Source organism: Habropoda laboriosa, unplaced genomic scaffold (genome assembly GCF_001263275.1).
Source record: "Habropoda laboriosa isolate 0110345459 unplaced genomic scaffold, ASM126327v1 scaffold80, whole genome shotgun sequence".
In the NCBI taxonomy this organism is placed as follows: domain Eukaryota; kingdom Metazoa; phylum Arthropoda; class Insecta; order Hymenoptera; family Apidae; genus Habropoda; species Habropoda laboriosa.
In genome coordinates this window covers 343,634-365,163 of record NW_017100193.1, presented here as the reverse complement: position 1 = coordinate 365,163, position 21,530 = coordinate 343,634, and the positions used below count along the sequence as shown (strand labels likewise).

Below are 21,530 nucleotides of genomic sequence, written 5' to 3'. Positions count from 1 at the left end.
ACCTATCATTTGTATGTATATACTGTTCAACCATGTTTAAATGTGACCAACTTTATAAATGATGAATGTTTCGAAAAAAAAATAAAGTACAATTTTATTTCGAAACATAGATTTGTGAAAAGTATCTAAATATTTCTTGGATGTTCTAAGATAAATATTGTATGTAATTAATCCTAGAAAATAAAAATTCTCTAAAAAATTATAATTTGTTGACTTTAACCGTAAAAATCCCTATAATGTAGCTAAAAAAAATTGAAAATACATGTGCTTTACAAATTATGTTTGATTTATTATAATGACATTTATTCAACGAAGAACATAACATTTTAAGATAAAATGGGAATGGTTAAGCAAGAGGTGCACCGACCTGGTGCATTTAAGCAAGTAAATAAGGCGCATAAAACTGGTAGACATCGTAGTAAAGGTTCAATAAGTAGCGAGGCTAAAGGTACACCTTTACAACATATTCTTTTATTTAACCCTATTAGTATTTTACTTGTTGCTGTATTTTTCAATATATAATTAATTTAACATACAGGAAAAGTTGGAGTAAAAGCTTTATCAAAACGTGCTCTTAAAAATCTTTCAAAGGATGCTCGAAGGAATCAATCTTCCCAAATTAGAAAAAGGAAGAGAGAAGAAGTATTGCAACAAAAAAGAAATCTAGGTGGATCACATTTTGCACCTATTCTTGTATGCATTATTCCATTGCAAGAAGATGTAGATGTTGAGAATGTATTGTCGATATTAACAAAAGCAGTTGAGACTGCAAATATAACAAATAGTCCATGTGGTACAACACATTTCAGGTATAATGTTGTGATTCAGGTGAATGATATTAATAAAAACATAAGTTATTAATTATTTACTTTTCTTCTTATAACAGTATACCTAGATTTAAACAACGTTTTTCCATTATTATTCCACCAGTTGGTAACTTGTTTGCCACATTAGATGTAGCAAAAGTAGCTACAACTATACTTTTTGTTGCTTCTGCTGTAAATGAAACTGATAATAATCCAAGGGAAGAGGTCCTGGATGATTGGGGAAAGGAGATTATTTTACCTTGTGTTGCTCAAGGCTTAACTACTCCTGTAGTAGCACTTGTAAATGTTGAAAGTCTTCATATAAAGGTATTATTTTAGGTTTTGTTTTAACACATTTTTGTTTTAATACATAATAATTTTTATTATAGAAACGCCAAGACTTTAAAAACCATGTACAATCTGAAATTTCGAAATGGCTTCCTGAAGAAAAAGTTTTTCAATTGGATACTTCCACAGATGCTTTAAATGTTCTACGACGAGTTGGTTCTCAAAAGCAAAAAACTATATCCTATAGAAGTAAAAGAGCTCATCTGTTAGCTGAAGAACTAAGGTTTCATTGTAACGAGGTAGGTATTAAAGTAACCAGTATTTATATTAATAAAGATGTAAGTTTCTCATCATTTGTAATTTTATTTAGGGTTCCACAGAGCTTGGAACACTTATGATTTCAGGATATCTTAGAAATGTACCATTATCAGTCAATGGTTTGATACACATTTCTGGATTTGGAGATTTTCAAATGTCTCAAATAGATGCTCCTGAAGATCCATACCCAATGGAGAGAAAAATAAGGAAACATTGTAATGCAATGGATGATGAACAATCCATTAGGATTCTCGAACGCGCAGATCCAAAGAAACAAGTAATTAAATCAATCAAAATGAAGCTGTGCTTATTTAATATCAACTAATTAACAATGGATACTTTTCATTTTTAGGAATCACTCGAAAGTGAAAATATACCTGACCCTATGGATGCAGAACAAACTTGGCCCACAGAAGAAGAATTAGCTCAAGCTGCAGCTGCTCAAAAAAAGAAAATAGTAAAAAGAGTTCCAAAGGGAACATCTGAATACCAGGCAGCCTGGATTCCTGATGAGGATGGAGGTATTTTTTCTTACATTTAGTCATGAGATTAAAAGATATGAAACATGTATTATTGTAGAGGAATTGAGTGACGATGAATCAGAAGACCAGATGTCTGTTGATGAAGCAAAATCTCAAGCGGATAGTGAAGTAGAAGCAGAAGAAGACGAGGAAGAATACGAGACAATTACTGTATCTGAAGCTCCCGATGAACGATACGATAAGAACATTGATATAACGGAGGAGAAGGAGGCAATAGACAAATTAAAGCGTACGTTAACCGAATAAGCATAAGTTATTCTTTTTATTAATACACTCCATTTATTGTATAACTTCAATTGTACTTAAATATATAGAAGCAAAATTAGATGCACAATTTCCTGATGAAGTGGATACGCCGCAAGGTACATTGGCGAAACAGAGATTTCAAAAGTATCGTGGACTTGAATCATTTAGAACAAGTCCGTGGGACCCAAAAGAAAATCTTCCTATCGATTATGCTCGAATATTTCAGTTCGAAAATTTTGATCGAACGCGAAAACGTATATTTAAAGAATCTAAAGAAATAGAAGGTGCTATGGTATGTTTGTTCCGGAGCAATCGATTTCCTAAAGCATGTATCTATTTGTAATATAATATTTTTAAAATACGTTGTTTGTTTTAGCCTGGTTGGTATATCACAATTCACGTTATGAATGTTAGACGAGATCTTTTTACCGCATTTTCCACGTTAGAAAGTCGTCCATTAATTATATTCGGTCTACTCCCGAATGAACACAAAATGTCTCTTCTAAATTTGGTATTAAAACATACCAATACTAGTTCACGACCAGTAAAATCTAAGGATAGATTGATATTTCAATGTGGGTTCAGAAGATTTAGCGCATGTCCAATATTTAGTCAACATACAAACGGAAACAAACATAAGGTATACGTTATACTTAGGATTTCTACACATCATTTTATATTATGCTATTAAAATTAAAAATCTTTTTCAGTACGAGCGGTACTTCCAACCGGAAAGTACTGTTGTAGCAAGCATGTATGCACCAATTACGTTTTCACCTTGTCCAGTTCTGTGTTATGTAGAGAAATTGAACAAATCATTGGTAAGAAAACGGTGGTTATAGATGTAACAATCATTGTGGCTAATTTCTATCTTTAAAATAATTAATATGTATGGTATTTGGGTAGGAATTAATTGCAACTGGGAGTGTATTATCTGCAAATCCAGATAGAATAGTTGTAAAACGAGTTATTCTCAGTGGTCACCCATTTAAAGTGCATAAGCGATCAGCAGTTATAAGATTCATGTTCTTTCACCGTGAAGATATAAATTGGTTTAAACCAATTCAATTGCGAACGAAATATGGTCGTAGAGGTCATATAAAAGAACCATTAGGTAAATAATTGTTCTTAACTATTCGTATACAATGTATAACTGATTAAAATAATTTATTTATTGTTTTTATCTTTAGGTACACATGGACACATGAAATGTGTATTCAATGGTCAATTAAAATCGCAGGATACGGTTTTGATGAATCTGTATAAACGAGTATTTCCAAAGTGGACATATGAACCTTTATTATTAACAGAGCTGGAACATCAGGATCAAAGCATGAATGTAGAATAAGATTTATCAATAAAAGTATTAAAATGTACATATAAACATATATGAGAAAAAAGTTAAATAAAAAAATAAAATGTTTTCATAAATTTATAAGTCTTGCAATACGTTCAATTCGACATAATTGAGCACATTTTTTGTAGTAATAATATACAAAATAAATCGTACATTTCAATTTAAAAGTGAATTTTCGATATATCGTGGAATGTGTCACGTGATTTATATTCTACCCAATTAGCGTCATGTATACTGTTTAAAAGGTGACATTGTGTGAATTGTGAAATTCGTTAAGTAATATTTAATAAAAATTGTATTATAAAACAATTTGTCTAAGAACAAATGGATTTGGATACTGCGTATATTGGTAATAACGTATATAATAATGAAGTATATAATAATAAAAATGTTGAGAGAGAACTGTCAATGTTTGTACACAAAGTGACAAACCTAAATTTTCGTTTTAAAGCAAATGTTTATTTAATACAGAACCTTTACTTGATGATTGGTTAGAGGGACTTCAAACAGTAATTAAAGCGCAAGAAAATCTTGTCAAAGCAAAAGATGAATTTTACATGCCATTTGTAGGTAATTGTTGCGTACAGAATTGTCTACGGTATCACTTTGACGATACTAGTCAGCGTTTCGATTTAATAATATTCTGATAATAAAATGTATACTTGTTAAATTTTTATTTTAGCCATACCAGTCCCAATTGTTAATGCAATATTTAAAGTAACAGAACACCTTGACTTAGGACCAGATACTAGATATATTGCCATTCACTTGTATGATAAATTTATGTGTAACTATTTTTGGGAAATATATAAAAATTCTGATCAGACAGAAAATACTTGGTCTCAAATTTGTAAAAAGATATCAAGTCAATCGAAACTTTATCTCATGTCCTGTTTACAATTAGCAAGTAAAATGGATTCACATTCTAAAAACTTGAGAATATCGCAAGTACATATGGGTGCTTTTTTTCTGAATTCACCAATTTTAGCTTTACTTTACTTTACCTTTTTCTATAATGCAGGTGCTTAATCTTTTACGGTGGATAGATAAAAAATCTGAATATACACACAGTGCAATTTTCTCATCTGAGTACAAAGTATTTAAAACTGTTGGATTTAGAATGCCATTTTGCACTCCATTAAATTGTATAGAGGTGCTTTTAGCTGCAACAGGACTTAAGGACACACCAAACATGCAAGAACTTACTATAAATTTATTGGATTTAGTTTATTTGCAGGTTTGTATTATTTTCCTAGACATCTTTTAGATGTTAACATTATTGGATTATTAAAGGAGACACATGCTTGTAGCGGGAGAAGGTGTATTCCAATTTGCAGTGTTTAATCCAAGGACATGTTGCAAGAACTCAAGAGGAAAAGAGAAGCTTGATGACATTAGAATCAAACGTATTATTTCTAGGAGCCTCTGTTGTTCTTTGTGGGACATTCTTTTTCTGCATAGACAGTGAAACAGCAAAAGTTATTGCCTTGAAATTATCACAATTAATAGATATAAAATTTAATGATATTTGGAATATGGCTAATATACTTCTTGTAATGGCAATTCAAGAATAATTATTAAAAAACAATTAGAATAAGTTAAATGTTTACTAAAAACTAAATTTTAGAAAATATAATAGCTAGGAATAAAATTAAAATTGAAAATGAACGATAATGCTTTTAAAATAATTAAGTGCGCCCTCTATATGAGGCTTGAATAGTGAATATAACTCCCATACAGACCACCAGGTGATTTATTCCACAAGTACTTTCTCACAAGTTTAATTTTTTCAGCGACAGATAAAAGGATTGAGAAAACCAAAAGTGGTATCGCTTCTCGGCCTTATGGCTAAGATCAAAGTGTAGTATCTGTTCTTATCAGCTTAATATCTGATACACTCCCCATTGGGGAGTCAGAATATTAATCTGATTTTTGGAAATTGACGGAGCTGTTGGAGCTTGCTCCACCTCTGTCGCGAGTCGGCCTGGCATTGCAGTGCCGCCAGGATCGGCTCAATTAATTTAATTTAAAAACATAACAAACGCACACTAATAAATAAGTTTATATGAATTTATGTTTTTATTTGAATATTAATTGGAAGTTCAGGAATTAAGGTTATGAACTTTAATTTTAAATTGTGTTTTATTTCAATTTTAATACAGTTTTAACTTTTTTGTTGATCTAGAGGGAGGGGGTATTCTTGAACGATTGCTGACACTAATTCTTATGACGTTCCATTAGATTCAAAACTTTGTTGTATACCCAGGTATCTACGTGCTTGCCAAATAGAAAATCAAGGTGCGAGAAAAGCAAAAATGGTACCAAAAATTTCTGAGCGTTGGGCAATAATTTGTATAACTTATGCAAATCCTACAACAATATAATGTATTAGCAGGAACGAGAGATGTGTAAAAATTAGCAAATTCGAATTTCAGAGTCATACAATATACAAACCTCGGTATGGACCATCACATCGTTACTACTGTAATACAAGTATACTGGAATCTTAATGTTGTCGAGGTGATAATCAGGCGGTTGACTCTTTCCGTATTTGTTTAAGTTACCAATAAGACCATGATCATATTTTCGGAATTTGCCTGCGAAGAGGGACGATTTAATTTAGAAAAGAAAATGTTAATGTAATAGTACAAAACTCAATTACCAAAGACTGACCTGAGTTCATTAACTGTGCGTAATGAGCTAATTGCATGGTGGATGCACCAGCTGGATCATATTGCGCGATAGTAGGTAGTAGAGTCTGTAATATAAGAATCAATTTTAATCGAAAACTGTCATATTACAGTAATCATTTTGAATAGAGGTAATTACCATATTAAACTCTTCTTTATCGAATCCATCAAACAGGAAAATAATAATTTTGCAGAATGGTTGCAGGATTGCATCGTCATGACACATCTTTTTCCCCAGGCTCTGTATCAGCTTGCCAGAAGGTTTAAATTCGTAGATACCTATTAGATCAACCAGATCCTGCAATTAAAATGGAAAATGATGGCCTACCAAACATAAAATATCTTGTGTCTTAATGGCTAAGAAACCGTACAATTTGATGTAACGGCTAATAATCTAACTCTACCATAAGGTTGTTAACATGAGGAGCCAACATCCGCATAAGAACATTTTTTGCCCTAGACATAAAGACAGCTGGAGCAAAGTTAAAGGAAGCTTGAATTTTTTGCTGATATTCAGGGCGTTCACTGGCCATTACAAAGAATGCCGTACCACCCTGGCTATGTCCTACGTAGAACAATTTTTTTTGCTTCGTGTGATTGAGAGCGTAATCGATCATTGCCGGGAGATCGTACACTCCGATTTCATGCCAGCTAGACGAAAAATATTCTGTAGACGAATCTTAATATATTGTTCAATCTAAATAGATTTCATTCTACCTGAATGACCAATAATCGGGGTTCGAAGTAGCCAAGTACTTGTGCTTTCTAGAATATCTGCTACCACGAGAATTGCCTGTCCACACGTCGTACCCCCAGTCTGCTAATATAAAGGCTAAAGTTTTCGGAAAGTATTAATGAACATGTAAAAAAAAAAACACAATTTGCTGGCGAATGATTTGATTTCAGAAGAAATTCTGATTTGACAATACCTAAACTCTTCTGCGGGCCTGTAAAAATCCAGGAAGCTGAACAGTCCAAAAGTCCGTGTTGAAGTAATACAACTGGTTTATTCTTGGATGCAGGATGTTTCGGCGACCCCGCAATTCTGTGCACTTGCAGAATGTAGCCATCTTCGGTGACAACTTCGTGAGTTTCGGCGGTATAGCCTTCTTGTCTTATCAACTCGTCCTGCAGAAATTTGACACGTTCAATGGCAATAAAAGATTTACCGCGTTGATTATTTACTTACAGGAGTTGGAGGATTTCTGAAGAGAGGGCTGTCGAAATCGTCAAATGCGACATCAAGAACCTCGTTTAATTCATATTCGTCTTTTGTAAGCGGTACTCCCAGGATCACTGGCAGTATACAACAGAAAATAAACGGTATTTTGAGCATTGTTCGTTCGCAGGTGGTACAGTTTATGATTGTCGCGAATGATTTGGTGGTTATTTATAAAGAATGATTTTCAGGTGTATTCGTGTAGAGAAACATCAGATTAAATGCTTATCGATTATCAACGGATCGGGTGTTCATCAACATAGTTGATCAGATGTCCATTCGACCTTCGAAAAGATAAATCATTTATCTATATTACGCATAACAAATTGTACTGATTTCTGCAACAATTGTATTTTGTCAATTTTCAGATTTCTGAAAAGTGAATCTGTGTAAACAGAAGCTGATTAAAGAGAGCGATTTTATTGATCGATTATGCGATCACTTGTACGATAAATATGGTAAACATCAATAAGAATGGAAATGTTTGGCGGAAATAATATTTGGTATCTGCTTAACTTCGTTAGTTAAAAATATGTCGATGTTTATCATTTAATCACCGGTATGTACGAAAAATGATATATATTTCTAGATTAACACCTGCTATAGATTCATAGATTTTTTCACAGTAGTTAAAACTTCATTCAAGGGGAAATGTGTAGTTCATTTATTTCTCTTTTTCAGATAATAATCTTCCGACAAGATTTGAAGGAACTCATTTTTGCGTGAAAAATAAAATCGGTATCGTTTGATCTCTGGCAAAACATTCTGGCCATGTATGCGATACCGGACAGGGGAGAGTTTTATACGAATGTGAAACTCGTCCGTCCGGTTTGTCGGAGTCTTTAGAAAAGAAAAAGAAAAAAGAAAAAGGGCGTACGCGACTTTCGATTGCCTGCATATAAACGCTTTGTTTTCATATCCTGTTCCAGCCTCTGGAAATTTGTGTCGACAAGAATGTATTTATTATAGAATTTCTATTTCAATTGGCCAGAAAATCCGGTAAAATTACACTAGCGGATCAACGCCTGTATATTGAAATTCTCCTGGTGAAAGCAGAACGCTTCTGTGCACGTGGCGAGTCGTTATTTGCACATGTAGGCGCTGCAAACATTACATCATACTGGATGGTGCAAAAGGGGATCGTAATCACATTGTGAACGAGGGAAAGTATTGCTATCCATACAGGTACATATTATCGGAGGAGTCGTAGCATAGCCGCAGGAATGAATGAATTGCTTGCTATTTGTGCAACAGCTACCTCTACGAACAGTAACACTTTAAGGAACAATTGATACATGTCTACAGAAACATATTTAAATTGAGCAGCTGAAGACAGCGTGAGTGAGGTAAATCGATTGCGCAAAAAGACGGTTCGTACGGTCATTTGCCATAACAGCGAATAGGAAGAAACGATAAGTACCTATTGCTGAAGACGTGAGAGAGAAGAGATAAGGAAGCACGAAGAAACGAGAGAAAAAGAAGAAGAAGAGAGAGAAAAGTTAGTCCGCGTCCTCGGCAGACGCGAAGAAGACCCGACGAAAGTTGAATCAAAAATGAAACTGATGTTGGTAAAACATTGGATCCTTCTGATGATCCTAAACCTTTGGGTCGTTGAAGCTAAACGTACCAGTAAGTAAGTTTCCACAAAAATGAAAAAAAATTTCTCATCTTCACGTGCTTCTTTTCCTCTTTCCTTTCAGTGAAACTTCTTCCTGGACGGAGTAGAGTGACGTTAAGTCGGATAAAAGCGAACCGTCAGACTCTCAAACCTACAATCTGCTTTGGTACGAATTATAGAAAAAGTATTTCTTATCCCACAGTATGTACCGGATAAAACATAATATAAATATAAATTTCAGATTTAGTTGGATGTTTTGCGGATCCGATGGGTAAATTGGCGTTTCAAAAGCCACCAGAGCATCCCAGCGTGATTCAGACGAGATTTTTACTGTACACTCGTTCGAATCGAGATGCTCCCGAGAGCCTGCTGTACGGTGATGATTTTAAATCTATTCTCAAATCGCGATTCAATTCGACGAGACATATGAAAGTTGTGATACACGGCTACAAAGGAAGCGGGAGCGATGTTGGCGCGGTGCGCTTGGTACAGGGTTTACTAGATTTGGTAATTCGTATGAAACAAAATTTCTATTCTACTATCAACCAAACAGAGGTTTTCGTTTATTCAGGGAGGACCTATTTTCGTTGATTTTACGTTGTGAAATATCTTTCAGGAGGACCTGAACGTTTTGGTAATCGACTGGACAAGAGGAGCGGCAACGACCTATTCGGCAGCAGTGGCAAATACCGAACTTGTAGGTCGACAATTAGGCTTGGTTCTTTTAGACACTATCAATTTGGGCACGCTTCCTGAAAACATTCACGTGATTGGCTTCAGTCTTGGAGCTCACGTTGCCGGTTGTGCCTCTGAAATCCTCAAGAGGAGGAAAATTCTCGTGGGTCGTATAAGTGGCCTAGATCCTGCGTCACCATTTTTCAGGAATCATCTGTTTAGGGAAAAGTCTAGAAAGCTAGATGCCACAGATGCTCAATTGGTTGATGTGATTCACACGGCTTTGCAGACGGGTTTGGACTTTTGAAGCCACTTGGTCACATTGATTTCTTCCCGAACGGTGGTAGAGAACAGCCTGGCTGTAACGATGTGAAAAATTCTGTCGTTTTTAGCCATTTGAATGGTACGATGCGTTTTACGGATACGCAGATTAACAGTGGAATTCTTGTTGATGATTGTAAAGGTAATTGTAACGTTTCAGAGGATATGTTGACTAAAGAAATTGCTTGCAGTCATTTGCGAGCTTGGTCGTATTTTTTGGAAAGTGTACGCATGACAAATCCCACCTGTAATTTCACTGCCTGGCCTTGTCCCAAAGGAAGAAGATCGTACGCGAATGGAATGTGTTTCCCCATGGAATCTACAATGTGGTCTCAAGAGATGGGCTACAGAGCTAATCGAGGCCCCTTAGGAATTTATTATTTGCCTACGACAGAGAAAGAACCCTTTTGTGGTAAAGGGTTAACTTCGATGAAATATCAACAGTTAATTTTTTAATTGTCTTTCTTTTCTTATTTTCAGGCCAGCCACTGAGAGCATCGGTGATAACTTCCAAAGATGCGCCAGAAACCTCGGGGATATTATTTATAAAATCTATGCAACGTAATTCAATGATAAATTACAGGCTTCGGTACGCGTAAGATATATTTTGATAATAACTGCATGAATCGTTGTTTTGTAGGCAATTAGGCAAATTTATCATTTTCTTTTGATTTGTTTAAAAGTTTAATTCTGTGTATATATAAACAACTTCGATAAGATATTAATTGTTTAAGAATATCGAGCCGGAAAAACAAATCGATGACGTTTTACAATATCGCTGCAGCGGAGTTCCAACTTTCATCGAGTAATCAGATAACGATAAACACAACCGTTTGGTATGAGAAGAGTAAAGGTGATGATAATGAAGATACAATTAGAAAACCTATCTCCGATGCATTGTTCGTGAACAAAGTTGTTATTGAAGATAGAAAGGGCAATAAGTATGTAAATGTATAATTATCTGCAGCTAAAATACGTTATCGTGACTTTACTTTGCATTTAATTCCATATTCAGGTGGGAATATTGCAGCCCAAATACTCCCGTAAACCTAGAGCAAAAAATGATGATTTTGCGCCGTCAGCAATGTGATTTATCGTAGGATAATCTTTATTTATAACATTTTTATTCGTGTTATTAGTAACATGTAAAAACAAAAATGGAATCAAATAAAACACTTTACACTAGTTAAGCGATTGTACATTAAGTAATTTTTCATGAAACACTGTAATTATATCTTTTGATAAAAAGAAAGATGTATTTGAAATAGTGCGCGTAAAAATGAAACGGCAAATGGCAGCGAAACCATAACCTACTCGTAACTTCAAATTGTTTGAAATACATGATGAGAACAATGTCGGGGATAATTAATGTTTTTCTGTTGAACAGGGGTCCAAATCAGATCTTTAAAAAAGTAAGTGTCATTTTGAATAATCGAAAATGATTAAATTGACTTTTCATCAAACTTTGAATTGGAAAACAATTCTCAAACGTAATCAATAATTTTTTTTTAAATTGTTCACAGGGCACATTTCATTTACAACATTTTAGACAATATTGTCCACAAGTTAGACGTGTAAATACTTCTATGAATTTATTTCAATGTACTGAAGTAAACCGTAAGAAAGCATCTATCCTTAAAAGAAATCCTATCACATGGAAAAGTGTAATAGGTACTAGCACAATAGGTGCAATTCTTTTATTGTATATGTATTACTTACAAGATACAAAAGATAAACAATTAGAACGTGAAAGGAGACGTGAATTAGGAAAGGCAGCAATTGGTGGAAGGTTTGAATTAGTTGATCCTGAAGGAAAAACAGTAAAGTCAGAGGACTTTTTAGGACAATGGGTTTTGATATATTTTGGTTTCACACATTGTCCTGACATATGTCCAGATGAGCTTGAAAAAATGACAGACATTGTTAATACATTAGGTAAGACAAATAATAATGTCTTAAAAACAAGTATATTATCTTATGTTATGTTATTATTTTAGAAACAAAACATAATCTAAAGGTTCAGCCTATATTTATCTCTGTGGATCCTGATAGAGATACACCAGAAGTTGTGGGAAAGTATATTAAAGAATTTTCTGACAAAATTCTTGGTCTTACTGGAAATAAAGAACAAGTTGCTAAAGTATGCAAAGCTTACAGAGTATACTATAGCAATGGACCCAAGGATTCAGATTCAGATTATATTGTCAGTAATTAATTTTTTTTATATGTAATTTAAATTTTATCATTCAAAAGTAACATTAGTTTTATTCTGATTGTATTCTAGGTTGACCACACGATAATCATATATTTGGTAGATCCAGATGGTCTATTCGTAGATTATTATGGCCTGACTCATACTGCTGAGCAGGTTGTACATAGTGTTTGCATAAATAAGATAAAATATGATAACTTAAAAAGTGATTCTTGGATTCCTTCTATATCACTAAAAAGTCCATTACCTGCATAATTTATTTCTATTATATGTATTTATATGCAAAAATATCAATTAATAATTAAATATTTTCTAACTGAGTATTAAATTTTTCTAATCTTTAAGCTAATACATTTTCATTAAGTAGTTATATGCCAATATATCAATTAATAATTAAATATTTTCTAACTGAGTATTAAATTTTTCTAATCTTTAAGCTAATACATTTTCATTAAGTAGCATATCAGTATTGTTAAATACAAAGGAATAACTAAAATATTATGCTAGAGAAAAATAAATACTTCTATTACTTATTTAACTCAACCGCGTACAATCGATCGATATGTTCCCTAGATGTTTATTCCCTAAATCTACTTCCGATTGATAGAACTATTCAGCAACATTTTAGTTTCCTTCATGCGTGTTTACGAATAATATGTTGAAGTTTGATATTTTTTATAATTGACAGTGGAGTATTACCTAGAAAAGTTGAATGCAAAATAAAATTTTAAATATTAAAAGAAACTGTGAGGATCCGTTAAAAGTGATTTAATACTTTTATTGCTTCAAGGTTAGGATTTATATACTCTAAATCATTCAAATTTCATAGTCTCAAGAGTCATTTTTTAGTGCATTCTATTTTAAGTTAAATTCTTTCTCTGTAATGTTTTAATATCGCGTGGAAGAGACTAAATCAAAATGGCAGAAGATTTTGGAAGAGAAACACCACCGATGTACGCAGCAAATGAAGAATCAAAAACTGCCGGACAGCCCCTTTCGGATTTTTTGCTACAACTCGAAGATTATACACCCACGGTAACAGCATAAGTTATAATTATTGTAATTTGTTCATCCAGAATACTTAAGTGTATATTAAATGTTCTTTGTCATAGGTACCAGATGCTATTAGTGAACATTATTTACATACAGCTGGTTTTAATGCAACTGATCCTAGAATGTAAGTAATCTACAATAAACTGGGTTTGCTAAAATAAATCTTTGATGGTTTTATCTGTTTTACAATTATGCGTTTGTTCATTTTAGAGTACGATTGGTGTCATTAGCTGCACAGAAATTTATATCCGAAATTGCAAATGATGCTTTGCAACATTGCAAGACACGTGGAGCCAATCAGAATACAAAAACAAAAGGAAAAGATCGGCGTTACACTCTTACTATGGAGGATCTAACACCAGCAGTTGCAGAATATGGCATTATAGTTAAAAAGCCACATTATTTTGTTTGATTTACTTTTATCTTGTCTTTTTTCTATTTATGAATACTCATTTATTTAATATTCTTTACACATATATAAAAATACTATTGTACAGCTTTTATAAGAATTAAGCAATAGTGTGCAACAAGAAACATGAAACTGTAAAATTAATGTAGTTCAAAGTTCAGTTTTAACACAACCAGAAAATTGAATCTTAAATATAATATGTTCCATTAAAAAAAACTCTATTTAAAAATTTTTTATAGACATTAAATCACGCATGTTAATTTCAATATTGTATTAACATTATACAACATTGAATTCTTAAAATTTATGTTTCAAACATTCAGATAGAATTTTATTTATCCTAAATAAAAAGCAATAATTTCATAGAGATCACAAACGAAAAGTTCCTTTGCTCCTAATGTAGCGATCCAGTTATAAAGTTAGTTCTAGGATTGTGAAAAAATCAAAAAAAATTTCTTCAGATGATAGTGACTAGAAAAACAGCATATTTTCCTAGTAACTTTTTAATGCTTCAAATGTACCAGCAACTCCGCATGCGCTTTATTCCCAAAAAAACCATCAGCCATATTGGTGTGTTGTATCGCTGTCCCTCAGTAATTTCGAAGATCAGTGAGGTATTTCTCTCGTTCATCACCCGAATTCTTTTTTACCCGTTGCTCTATGAATAATAGGGAATGCAAATGTGATATTTATTCGAAATAGATTGTCATTGGTGGACTTTTATGACATTCGCGAACGGAAAAAGTTTGGTTAATGTTGCCACCTGGGCTCACGGAAATCGGTCTGTTTAAGAACATATCGTAAATAAATGCGTGCTATTTTCATTGGACTGGAATGTTCATAGAATATTAATACCTTCTTCTGCATCGTTCTTTCTCCGCGTAAGATTATTATTGGTGTTAATCAGTTTTTAAAAGAATTACAACCTTTTACGAGTACTTTGCTACCGTTTGTCGTGCTCTCTTACTTTCGATCACTTTTACTTTATTCTTTTTATATATCTCAATTGTCTTTCAATGATAACGTTTCATTTGTTACGCTTAAGATTATGGATGATTAATGCACATGGGTTGCTCGATTTTCGTCGAGCAACAGGTAAAAATCATTGATGCGATTTTCTACGGATGCTCGGATCAGGTGTACCCCGAACATCTGTGATTATTGTCATCCAACCTTGTTTCCTACGGATATTCCCGTCACTGGATATCACGCAGATTTGCTTTCAATAGTATGGTTTCTTAAAAAGAAACTAAGTATTAATTGATTCTTTGTTCTACGTCTTATTTTTCTTAATTATATTTTTAATGATTTACATTCAAAACATGTATAGGATTTCTCTTGCATTTTAAGTTTAAGGCAATAATTTTGATTACTTGCATGATTTTTCATAAATACGTTTATATGGTGAAATTTTATATTTTCAGCAAATAGATTATCATGACGGATTCCATGAAATTTGGTCCAGAATGGTTTGTAATATTTCAACAATATAACTATCATAACATATTGCATATTGTTTTAACATGTTATAATAAATGCATAGGTTGCGTAATCTGTCTGGAGACAGTTGCAATAATAGTGGTGGTGGTGGAGGCACTACAAGTTTAACCACTCCACGTTATCAATTAGCTGAACATAGATACGGGCGAGAAGAAATGTTGATTTTGTTTGACCGCAATTGCAAACCTCCTGAACCATTGTCAAATTTCTCATCATTATATGTTGAGAAAACTCAGCTTCCTTTGGCTCTTATACAAATGACAGAAGATGAAACGGTATTTACCTAAGTGTATTCTCATACTGAAATTTAGTATTTATACTAAATAACTTTAAGGTATATTTTTATTTAGATGCAATTTATAATTGTATAAAAAAAATTACCAGCATTTTGTAGTTTTATATAGATTAATTCATATCTAGAATGATAATTAATATTATTTAGTGATTATATATTCTTATTGCATCCTATATTGGGAACTGCCTCATGAAGTCAGTTTGAAGCTAAAAATATAACACACTGGAGCCCTTGTGCCAGTTCTTCATAGCACTGTCCTATCCACTGTTGTATACTTTACATAATCATTATTATTTTGTTATCATTCTACATTTTGCCACACCTCTTTATGGTGTGAATTTTCACGTTGATATAAATTAATTATTTGATAAATTCGAATATTATTAATTTAATTGTTCTCACGAAATTTTAGCGAATGTGGAATGGAGGAATAACTAATGTTGGTGGTCGAGGAAGAGGTGGAAGCGTCGATCGTGGGGGGCGCGGAAGAAACGGAAGAGGTAGCTTGTATTCCTCTCATTATTCCCGTGGCGTTGGTTTCGATGATTCAGGAGATGGATCACGAATCGACAGTCAATCATTTCAAGTATGTAATTTGTTTCATTCCATGGGAATGGAATATGTTGATACAAACATTAAGTAACATTTAAAAAAAAGGTGAATTATTTTTTAGCTACCGTATAGGTAAAATGCGCGTATGTCGTTAAATAAGATGATACCCAAAAAGTTGAAAATTTCTTGTATTAAATAAAAGAGAGATTATTTTTTCAATTCATTAGTGAATATATTTCATATCCAGGGGAGAAATCGCCCATTTGATAGATCTCAAAGTGAACGTGGTTGGTCAGAAAGAAATGGAGCCTCAGATCCAGGTGAATGGAACGGTTCTACTAGTCCTAGAAAGGAATTAAGTCGTGGAGCTAGTGGTAGTTCTCTTATGGAAAGTAATTGGCGACGTCATCGTGGTGGTACAGAAGACGATGATAGTTGGCGAAAATGGAGTAAATACGCGTGTACTTGGAACTACTGTGTGTTCAATTAAGTAAAGAGTATCATGTATACAGTCAATTTCTATCTCAGGTAGGAGTAGTTGGCGCGAAGGTGGGAGTATGGATAGAGATAGATTAGAGAGAAATGAAGGAGATGGAGAAGAAGGACGAACTAGTGGTGGTAGATGGGAACATCGTGGAAGTCACAGAACTACACATGATTCAAGTCACCATCCCCCTCCTCGTACAGCACGTACTTGGGAATCGAACCATCATGATAATAATCATGATAATCTTCCTGAATGGTAACTTTTTCAGTATTTTGATCTGTAAATTTATTTACATTCGATGATCACTTTTTTCCTAGGGCTACTGAGAATCCTAGCGAAAGTGGAGGAAGCTTTGATGCTTCCGGCGCATTCCATGGTGGAATATATTCAGATGACGATGAAGATGGTGTGATTAGTGCAAGTGGTACTCAAGAATCATCAAGGACTCGACGTGTTTCTGAAGGAAGTACAGCTATTACAACAAAACCTGGTAGCAAACCTTTATCTTATAGCTCGACTCAGGGACAAATAGCAAGTCGCAATGGCAATAATGGAGCAGGTATAATTAATAAAGAACGACCGAAGTCCTTACATCCGCTCGATGATAAAGATGAATCTATCGAGAAGAAAAGGAGAAGCAGTTCTCCGATAAAGCCACCACCTGTTACAGTAACGGATAATACCACTACTAAAATTTCGACGTCAGTATCATCTGAAACTTCGCAAAAGAGAAACACAGTAGCAACAAGTACAGAGCAAACTGAGACTGAAAAAATACCACCGACCGATTCTGATACTAGTAAATCTCCTAATAAAGAGAAGAAGAAGGGAGAAGATGTTGAAACAGAAGCAAAAGTGGATGCGATTCCTGCTACTGTGACAAGACAGGTCCCGTTACAAGTAGAATCTCAAAAGGCCATGCAGAGTTTAGAAACGGATAATGTGAGACACAAGTCGGAAGATGATTTGGATAGAATGAAGGAAGAAGCGGATGCATTAGTGGCTAAATTGATGGCAGACGAAGAGAACCACAGGGAGAGAACTGCTGGTGTACCGCCTGCTATTGGTAACCAATCTTCCACAGTTCCATCTACGAATGGACAGGAGAAATGGTTTTACCGTGATCCACAGGGTGAAGTTCAGGGTCCGTTCTTAGCAAGTGAAATGGCAGAATGGTGTAAAGCTGGTTATTTCACTGCAGGATTAATGGTAAGAAGAACCTGTGACGAGCGGTATAGCACCTTAGGAGATTTAATGAAGATGTGTGGTAGAATACCATTTACACCTGGTCCTCCGATTCCTCCTTTAAAGGTACGTGTATTTCTTTTTCCTAATATTTTAGCAAAGATGAGGCCTTGCGAAATAGCGTATATTTAAATATTTTAGTTATTCAAATACAGTGAAAAGGTTTATTCGCTTTTTTCAGTTAGCAGATCAGGTTATACCGCCTGTTCCCAACACTGTACCAGCTGGTATGTCTGCATTACCAAAAACTGGTATAGATGATCCATTACTTCTACTTCAGTATCAACAAATGCGGTTAATACAAAATCATCAGTTACTTTTGAGACAAATACGAACATCAGCTATAGCGAAACTTTCTCAATCGGAGCATTGGGCAACGTTAAGTCCCATAGAACAAAATCAGTTGATTTTCCAATATGTTTTTCAAGATTCGGAAATTCCAGAAATGCTAATCTCTGCGAATCCGTTTGTACCACATCTTCCGTCTCAAGCTTCTAACCCTATCATGCAACTTTTCACTCAATTGCAACAGGTAACGATTTATTTTATCGAACATGAGCTCGTAACATATTGATATTACATGCCCATATTCCAAATGTTTTTAAGGCTAAAACGCAGCCGGAGACTCATTTAACGTCGAATCCACATTCAACTACGGCAACGCATCCACCTAATGTTGATCCTATACAGCAACTTATACAACAAATGAGTGGTATGCAAAATATACAAGGAATTCAACAGCCGAGTATAAATTCTACGCCAGCTGCAACGCAAGAAGATAATCCCATAAAATCTTTATTACGCCAACTCAATGTGAATGCAAATGGTCATCCACAAACATCACATATTGATACTGTTTGGCCACAACCTCCACCACAAATAAATCCACAATTTAATGCGCAAAATTGGTTGGCGCAGGTTTGTGCAAATTAATCAATTCAATTTTCTAATTCGTTTCTTTTCAGAAAAATGTAGCTTTGTTGTAAACATAGCTACTATTGAGATTATACTTTTTAGGTTGGGCCGATACCAGCAGTACCTCCTGGCCAATTACCTACATCATTATGGGATCTACATACTAAAGAAATAAAGACTGAACAGCAAATATTGGTAATTACGTTTTTAATAATCAAATCACTGTATCCTCCAAAGTGGAACCAAAGATTAGTAGAACGTTTTTATGGTATTACAGGAAGAACAAAATCTTAGATTAGAGGAAGATAGAAAGAAGGAAGAACTTCGAAAGCAAGAAGAATTACAACGGCAAGCTGAAGAAGAAAATGCGAAAAGAAAAAAGGAAGAGCAGGCTAAGCAAGCAGAGGAAGCGAAACGGAAATATGAAGAGAGAAAGAAGCGGAAAGAAGAAGAGAAGCGTAAACAAGAAGAGGAACGAAAGAAAAAGGAAGAGAAAAAGCGTAGAAACGAGGAGAAAGAAGCGAAGAAACGAGAAGAATTGGGAAGACAGGCGGAGGAAAATCTTAAAAGAAAGTTACAGGAAGAGGAAAAAAGGAAGAAAGAGGAACTTAGAAAGCAAGAGGAAAAGCAGAAAAAGGAAGAAGAGAAAAGAAAAAAATTTGAAGAAGAGCAAAGAAAGCAGGAAGAAGAGAGAATGCGGTATTAGTTATTTCTTGAATAATCATATGTGTTTATTGAATGTACATTATTCTTAAAAAAATGAATAAGAAAATGTTTTTGGTTGTAATTATAGGAAGGAAGCAGAGGCGCGCAAGCAAGCTGAAGCTGAAGAGCAGGCTCGGCGAGCGGAACGAAGGCGGCGAGAAGCAGAAGCTCTTCGTAAGTTACAAGAAAGAAGTAAAGCACCATGGGCCCCAGCACCTTGTGCACCAACTCCAGCCACTCCTGCTGCTTCACTTGCGGAAATTCAAAGACTTGAACGAGAGAAGAAAGCAGTACGTTCTCGAATTATTGACAGAATATTGGTATTTCTATACATACTATATATATAAAATGATAATTTGTTCAGGAGGAGCACCGGTATGCAAAAGGCCAGCAAATGATGCAGCAACAATTGAAAGCTGTGGAAGCAACTCAAGAAGCGTCAGCAGCTGACTCGTACAAACGATTACAATTTAAGTGGGCAGAAAATGCTACAGCTTCCACCAAACCTGTACCCGTAAAGAGTCTCGCACAGATTCAACAGGAAGAGCAAGAGCGGATCGCCAAGGTAAAGGTACTTATTACTTTTTCACTATTTTACTATTGTAAGATAATATTAATGCATATTTTTTCATTTGTTTCGAAAATACATTATAACGTTGCGTTTTTTAAGTTTTATATATTCATATAATAGCAGTACAAAAAAATGTCTTTAGCTATTAAAAGAATGTGGTAATCAGTCGATGAAATTGTTAAACGATAATTACATGTCGTTGATTGTTATTCCCGGCTGTTCAGCAGCAAGAAAGGGAACGCCAAGAAAAAACAGGGCAGAAAGAATCAGCGAATGTACTACAGAACGCTGGAATATGGGGTACTGCTTCTCAGTGTTTGAATTGGGCCAATTCGAGTACCTGTAGCAATAGTCAAGCTTGGTCCAACAATAGTGGTACGAGTGGTTTTTGGGACGACCCTACGCCAATCAAATCCTCTACAACTGCGAAACAGCCTGCTAAACAGATCCCCGCAACAAAAGCTCCTACTGCCAACCAGCAGCAGCAGCAACAGCAGCAAAGTAATAAGGCAAATAAAAGTAAAAATAAACGGGAAGAGGAACTCGTAAAGAAATTATTTGAGCAACCCACTGCCAAGACAGATGATTTCACGCAATGGTGCAACAAAGCCTTGAGTGGATTACAGGTGTCTGTGGACAGTAAGTTAGAGACTCTTTCACACGCCTGTATTTCTGTGTTTCTTTTATAAATCATTTGATGAACAAATTTTACGTGTACACAGTCCCCACGTTTGTTGGATTCTTGCGAGATATTGAGTCTGCGTACGAGGTGAAAGAATACGTCCGAGATTATCTTGGCGATAACAAACAGAGCTCAGAATTTGCAAAACAATTTTTAGAAAAACGTAGTAAGTGGCGATCCGCCCAACGACCTCAGGCAGAAGCGGATGACTTATGCAAGCCAGCGCCTGCTGTTAATCCAAATGCACCCATGGAATTTCAGGAAGTGAAGGTATCTTGAATGGACGATGAATGCTTGGTAATGATGAATCATGTTTTTATACCAACACCTAAGTGAAATGATCTTTCAGGGAAAGTCAAAGAAGCCAAAGAAGGGAAAAATGTGCAAAGTTGATAATAGAATTCTTGGCTTTAGTGTAACCGCAGCCCCCGATCGTATCAATGTAGGTGATCGCGATTATGGGGAAGATATTTGAATGCATTCTGATGACTCTAACTGTATTGTGGAAATTGTGCAACGCTTGGCCCAACAAATGGTTCGTTATTTATTTATTGTAGATGCCAAATAAGTTCTAAGGAACCCGTTGCGAGTACTTCGTTAAAAGTATATCAGATTTTTCTATGATTATGCGTGTAAGAATTTTATTCCTCGTATTCTTTACTCGAATGTTAATGGGAGCCTTAGATACCGACAGAGCGTGGCATTATTTCCTTTTCAAACGGAACTGAAAGACACTCCGAGGAATAAACCCTATTGTACATACTACTCAAAGAAAGATACTTCATAAAACAAGACGAACTCATCTCCTATTTACGCGATATACA

General features: G+C 34.7%; 7 protein-coding genes across 8 annotated transcripts; 6 read left to right on the top strand and 1 right to left on the bottom strand.

Annotated features, from left to right (window-relative positions):
- The first annotated feature begins 228 nt into the window (after window positions 1–228).
- Window positions 229–3,548, top strand: LOC108570174 (pre-rRNA-processing protein TSR1 homolog). Its single transcript, XM_017931971.1, has 12 exons — window positions 229–448; window positions 539–809; window positions 887–1,133; window positions 1,196–1,393; window positions 1,465–1,689; window positions 1,765–1,933; window positions 1,992–2,183; window positions 2,269–2,492; window positions 2,577–2,840; window positions 2,911–3,021; window positions 3,107–3,314; window positions 3,391–3,548. Exons 1-12 carry the CDS (start codon window positions 337–339, stop codon window positions 3,546–3,548), a joined length of 2,379 nt encoding a protein of 792 aa, XP_017787460.1. The 5' UTR covers window positions 229–336.
- A 333-nt stretch (window positions 3,549–3,881) lies between these two features.
- LOC108570199 lies at window positions 3,882–5,131 on the top strand. Its single transcript, XM_017932003.1, has 5 exons — window positions 3,882–3,906; window positions 4,029–4,127; window positions 4,240–4,505; window positions 4,579–4,794; window positions 4,868–5,131. Exons 1-5 carry the CDS (start codon window positions 3,882–3,884, stop codon window positions 5,129–5,131), a joined length of 870 nt encoding a protein of 289 aa, XP_017787492.1.
- A 643-nt stretch (window positions 5,132–5,774) lies between these two features.
- LOC108570134 (lipase 3-like) lies at window positions 5,775–7,583 on the bottom strand. Its single transcript, XM_017931924.1, has 8 exons — window positions 7,437–7,583; window positions 7,177–7,375; window positions 6,965–7,079; window positions 6,652–6,898; window positions 6,387–6,545; window positions 6,231–6,315; window positions 6,012–6,154; window positions 5,775–5,927 (listed from the first exon to the last, which is right to left on the bottom strand). The coding sequence occupies exons 1-8, from the start codon at window positions 7,581–7,583 to the stop codon at window positions 5,775–5,777; spliced, it is 1,248 nt and encodes a 415-aa protein (XP_017787413.1).
- A 1,436-nt stretch (window positions 7,584–9,019) lies between these two features.
- On the top strand, window positions 9,020–11,180 carry LOC108570133 (pancreatic lipase-related protein 2-like). The gene is given in 9 exon segments (XM_017931923.1): window positions 9,020–9,095; window positions 9,167–9,250; window positions 9,326–9,591; window positions 9,701–10,037; window positions 10,040–10,162; window positions 10,241–10,492; window positions 10,561–10,675; window positions 10,815–11,021; window positions 11,096–11,180. Coding segments are annotated over 9 exon segments (1,545 nt in total).
- Window positions 11,181–11,432: 252 nt separating this feature from the next.
- LOC108570132 (protein SCO1 homolog, mitochondrial) lies at window positions 11,433–12,547 on the top strand. Its single transcript, XM_017931922.1, has 4 exons — window positions 11,433–11,492; window positions 11,604–12,015; window positions 12,078–12,283; window positions 12,365–12,547. Exons 1-4 carry the CDS (start codon window positions 11,433–11,435, stop codon window positions 12,545–12,547), a joined length of 861 nt encoding a protein of 286 aa, XP_017787411.1.
- Window positions 12,548–12,929: 382 nt separating this feature from the next.
- On the top strand, window positions 12,930–13,757 carry LOC108570187 (transcription initiation factor TFIID subunit 10-like). 2 transcript variants are annotated; one of them, XM_017931988.1, is made up of 4 exons: window positions 12,930–13,082; window positions 13,198–13,327; window positions 13,405–13,469; window positions 13,556–13,757. In XM_017931988.1, exons 2-4 carry the CDS (start codon window positions 13,211–13,213, stop codon window positions 13,755–13,757), a joined length of 384 nt encoding a protein of 127 aa, XP_017787477.1. In that variant the 5' UTR covers window positions 12,930–13,082; window positions 13,198–13,210. The 2 variants fall into 2 exon arrangements, with proteins under 2 accessions (XP_017787477.1, XP_017787476.1); XM_017931987.1 differs by having other exon boundaries at window positions 12,930–13,327.
- Window positions 13,758–14,303: 546 nt separating this feature from the next.
- Window positions 14,304–21,495, top strand: LOC108570155 (PERQ amino acid-rich with GYF domain-containing protein CG11148). Its single transcript, XM_017931945.1, has 16 exons — window positions 14,304–14,368; window positions 15,179–15,223; window positions 15,298–15,529; window positions 15,962–16,135; window positions 16,349–16,550; window positions 16,630–16,843; window positions 16,906–17,899; window positions 18,015–18,365; window positions 18,440–18,751; window positions 18,851–18,943; window positions 19,026–19,447; window positions 19,542–19,743; window positions 19,818–20,018; window positions 20,249–20,663; window positions 20,747–20,976; window positions 21,056–21,495. The coding sequence occupies exons 2-16, from the start codon at window positions 15,192–15,194 to the stop codon at window positions 21,179–21,181; spliced, it is 4,200 nt and encodes a 1,399-aa protein (XP_017787434.1). The 5' UTR covers window positions 14,304–14,368; window positions 15,179–15,191; the 3' UTR covers window positions 21,182–21,495.
- Window positions 21,496–21,530: the final 35 nt, after the last annotated feature.

Bases quoted from the DNA above. Each gene is read 5' to 3' on its own strand.
- LOC108570174 (XM_017931971.1), top strand. From the start codon at position 337: ATGGGAATGGTTAAGCAAGAGGTGCACCGACCTGGTGCATTTAAGCAA. The intron at 1,134-1,195 runs GTATTATTTTAG...TTTTTATTATAG, and splicing joins TTGAAAGTCTTCATATAAAG to AAACGCCAAGACTTTAAAAA. The intron at 1,934-1,991 runs GTATTTTTTCTT...GTATTATTGTAG, and splicing joins GATTCCTGATGAGGATGGAG to AGGAATTGAGTGACGATGAA.
- LOC108570199 (XM_017932003.1), top strand. From the start codon at position 3,882: ATGGATTTGGATACTGCGTATATTG. The intron at 3,907-4,028 runs GTAATAACGTAT...TATTTAATACAG, and splicing joins TTTGGATACTGCGTATATTG to AACCTTTACTTGATGATTGG. The intron at 4,506-4,578 runs GTACATATGGGT...TCTATAATGCAG, and splicing joins AAAACTTGAGAATATCGCAA to GTGCTTAATCTTTTACGGTG.
- LOC108570134 (XM_017931924.1), bottom strand. From the start codon at position 7,583: ATGCTCAAAATACCGTTTATTTTCTGTTGTATACTGCCAGTGATCCTG. The intron at 6,899-6,964 runs GTAGAATGAAAT...TTTTTCGTCTAG, and splicing joins CCCGATTATTGGTCATTCAG to CTGGCATGAAATCGGAGTGT. The intron at 6,316-6,386 runs GTAATTACCTCT...CTTATATTACAG, and splicing joins ATAAAGAAGAGTTTAATATG to ACTCTACTACCTACTATCGC.
- LOC108570132 (XM_017931922.1), top strand. From the start codon at position 11,433: ATGTCGGGGATAATTAATGTTTTTCTGTTGAACAGGGGTCCAAATCAG. The intron at 12,016-12,077 runs GTAAGACAAATA...TTATTATTTTAG, and splicing joins AGACATTGTTAATACATTAG to AAACAAAACATAATCTAAAG. The intron at 12,284-12,364 runs GTCAGTAATTAA...ATTGTATTCTAG, and splicing joins ATTCAGATTCAGATTATATT to GTTGACCACACGATAATCAT.
- LOC108570187 (XM_017931988.1), top strand. From the start codon at position 13,211: ATGGCAGAAGATTTTGGAAGAGAAACACCACCGATGTACGCAGCAAAT. The intron at 13,328-13,404 runs GTAACAGCATAA...TCTTTGTCATAG, and splicing joins TCGAAGATTATACACCCACG to GTACCAGATGCTATTAGTGA. The intron at 13,470-13,555 runs GTAAGTAATCTA...TGTTCATTTTAG, and splicing joins AATGCAACTGATCCTAGAAT to AGTACGATTGGTGTCATTAG.
- LOC108570155 (XM_017931945.1), top strand. From the start codon at position 15,192: ATGACGGATTCCATGAAATTTGGTCCAGAATG. The intron at 18,366-18,439 runs GTAACGATTTAT...AATGTTTTTAAG, and splicing joins TTTTCACTCAATTGCAACAG to GCTAAAACGCAGCCGGAGAC. The intron at 18,752-18,850 runs GTTTGTGCAAAT...TATACTTTTTAG, and splicing joins CGCAAAATTGGTTGGCGCAG to GTTGGGCCGATACCAGCAGT.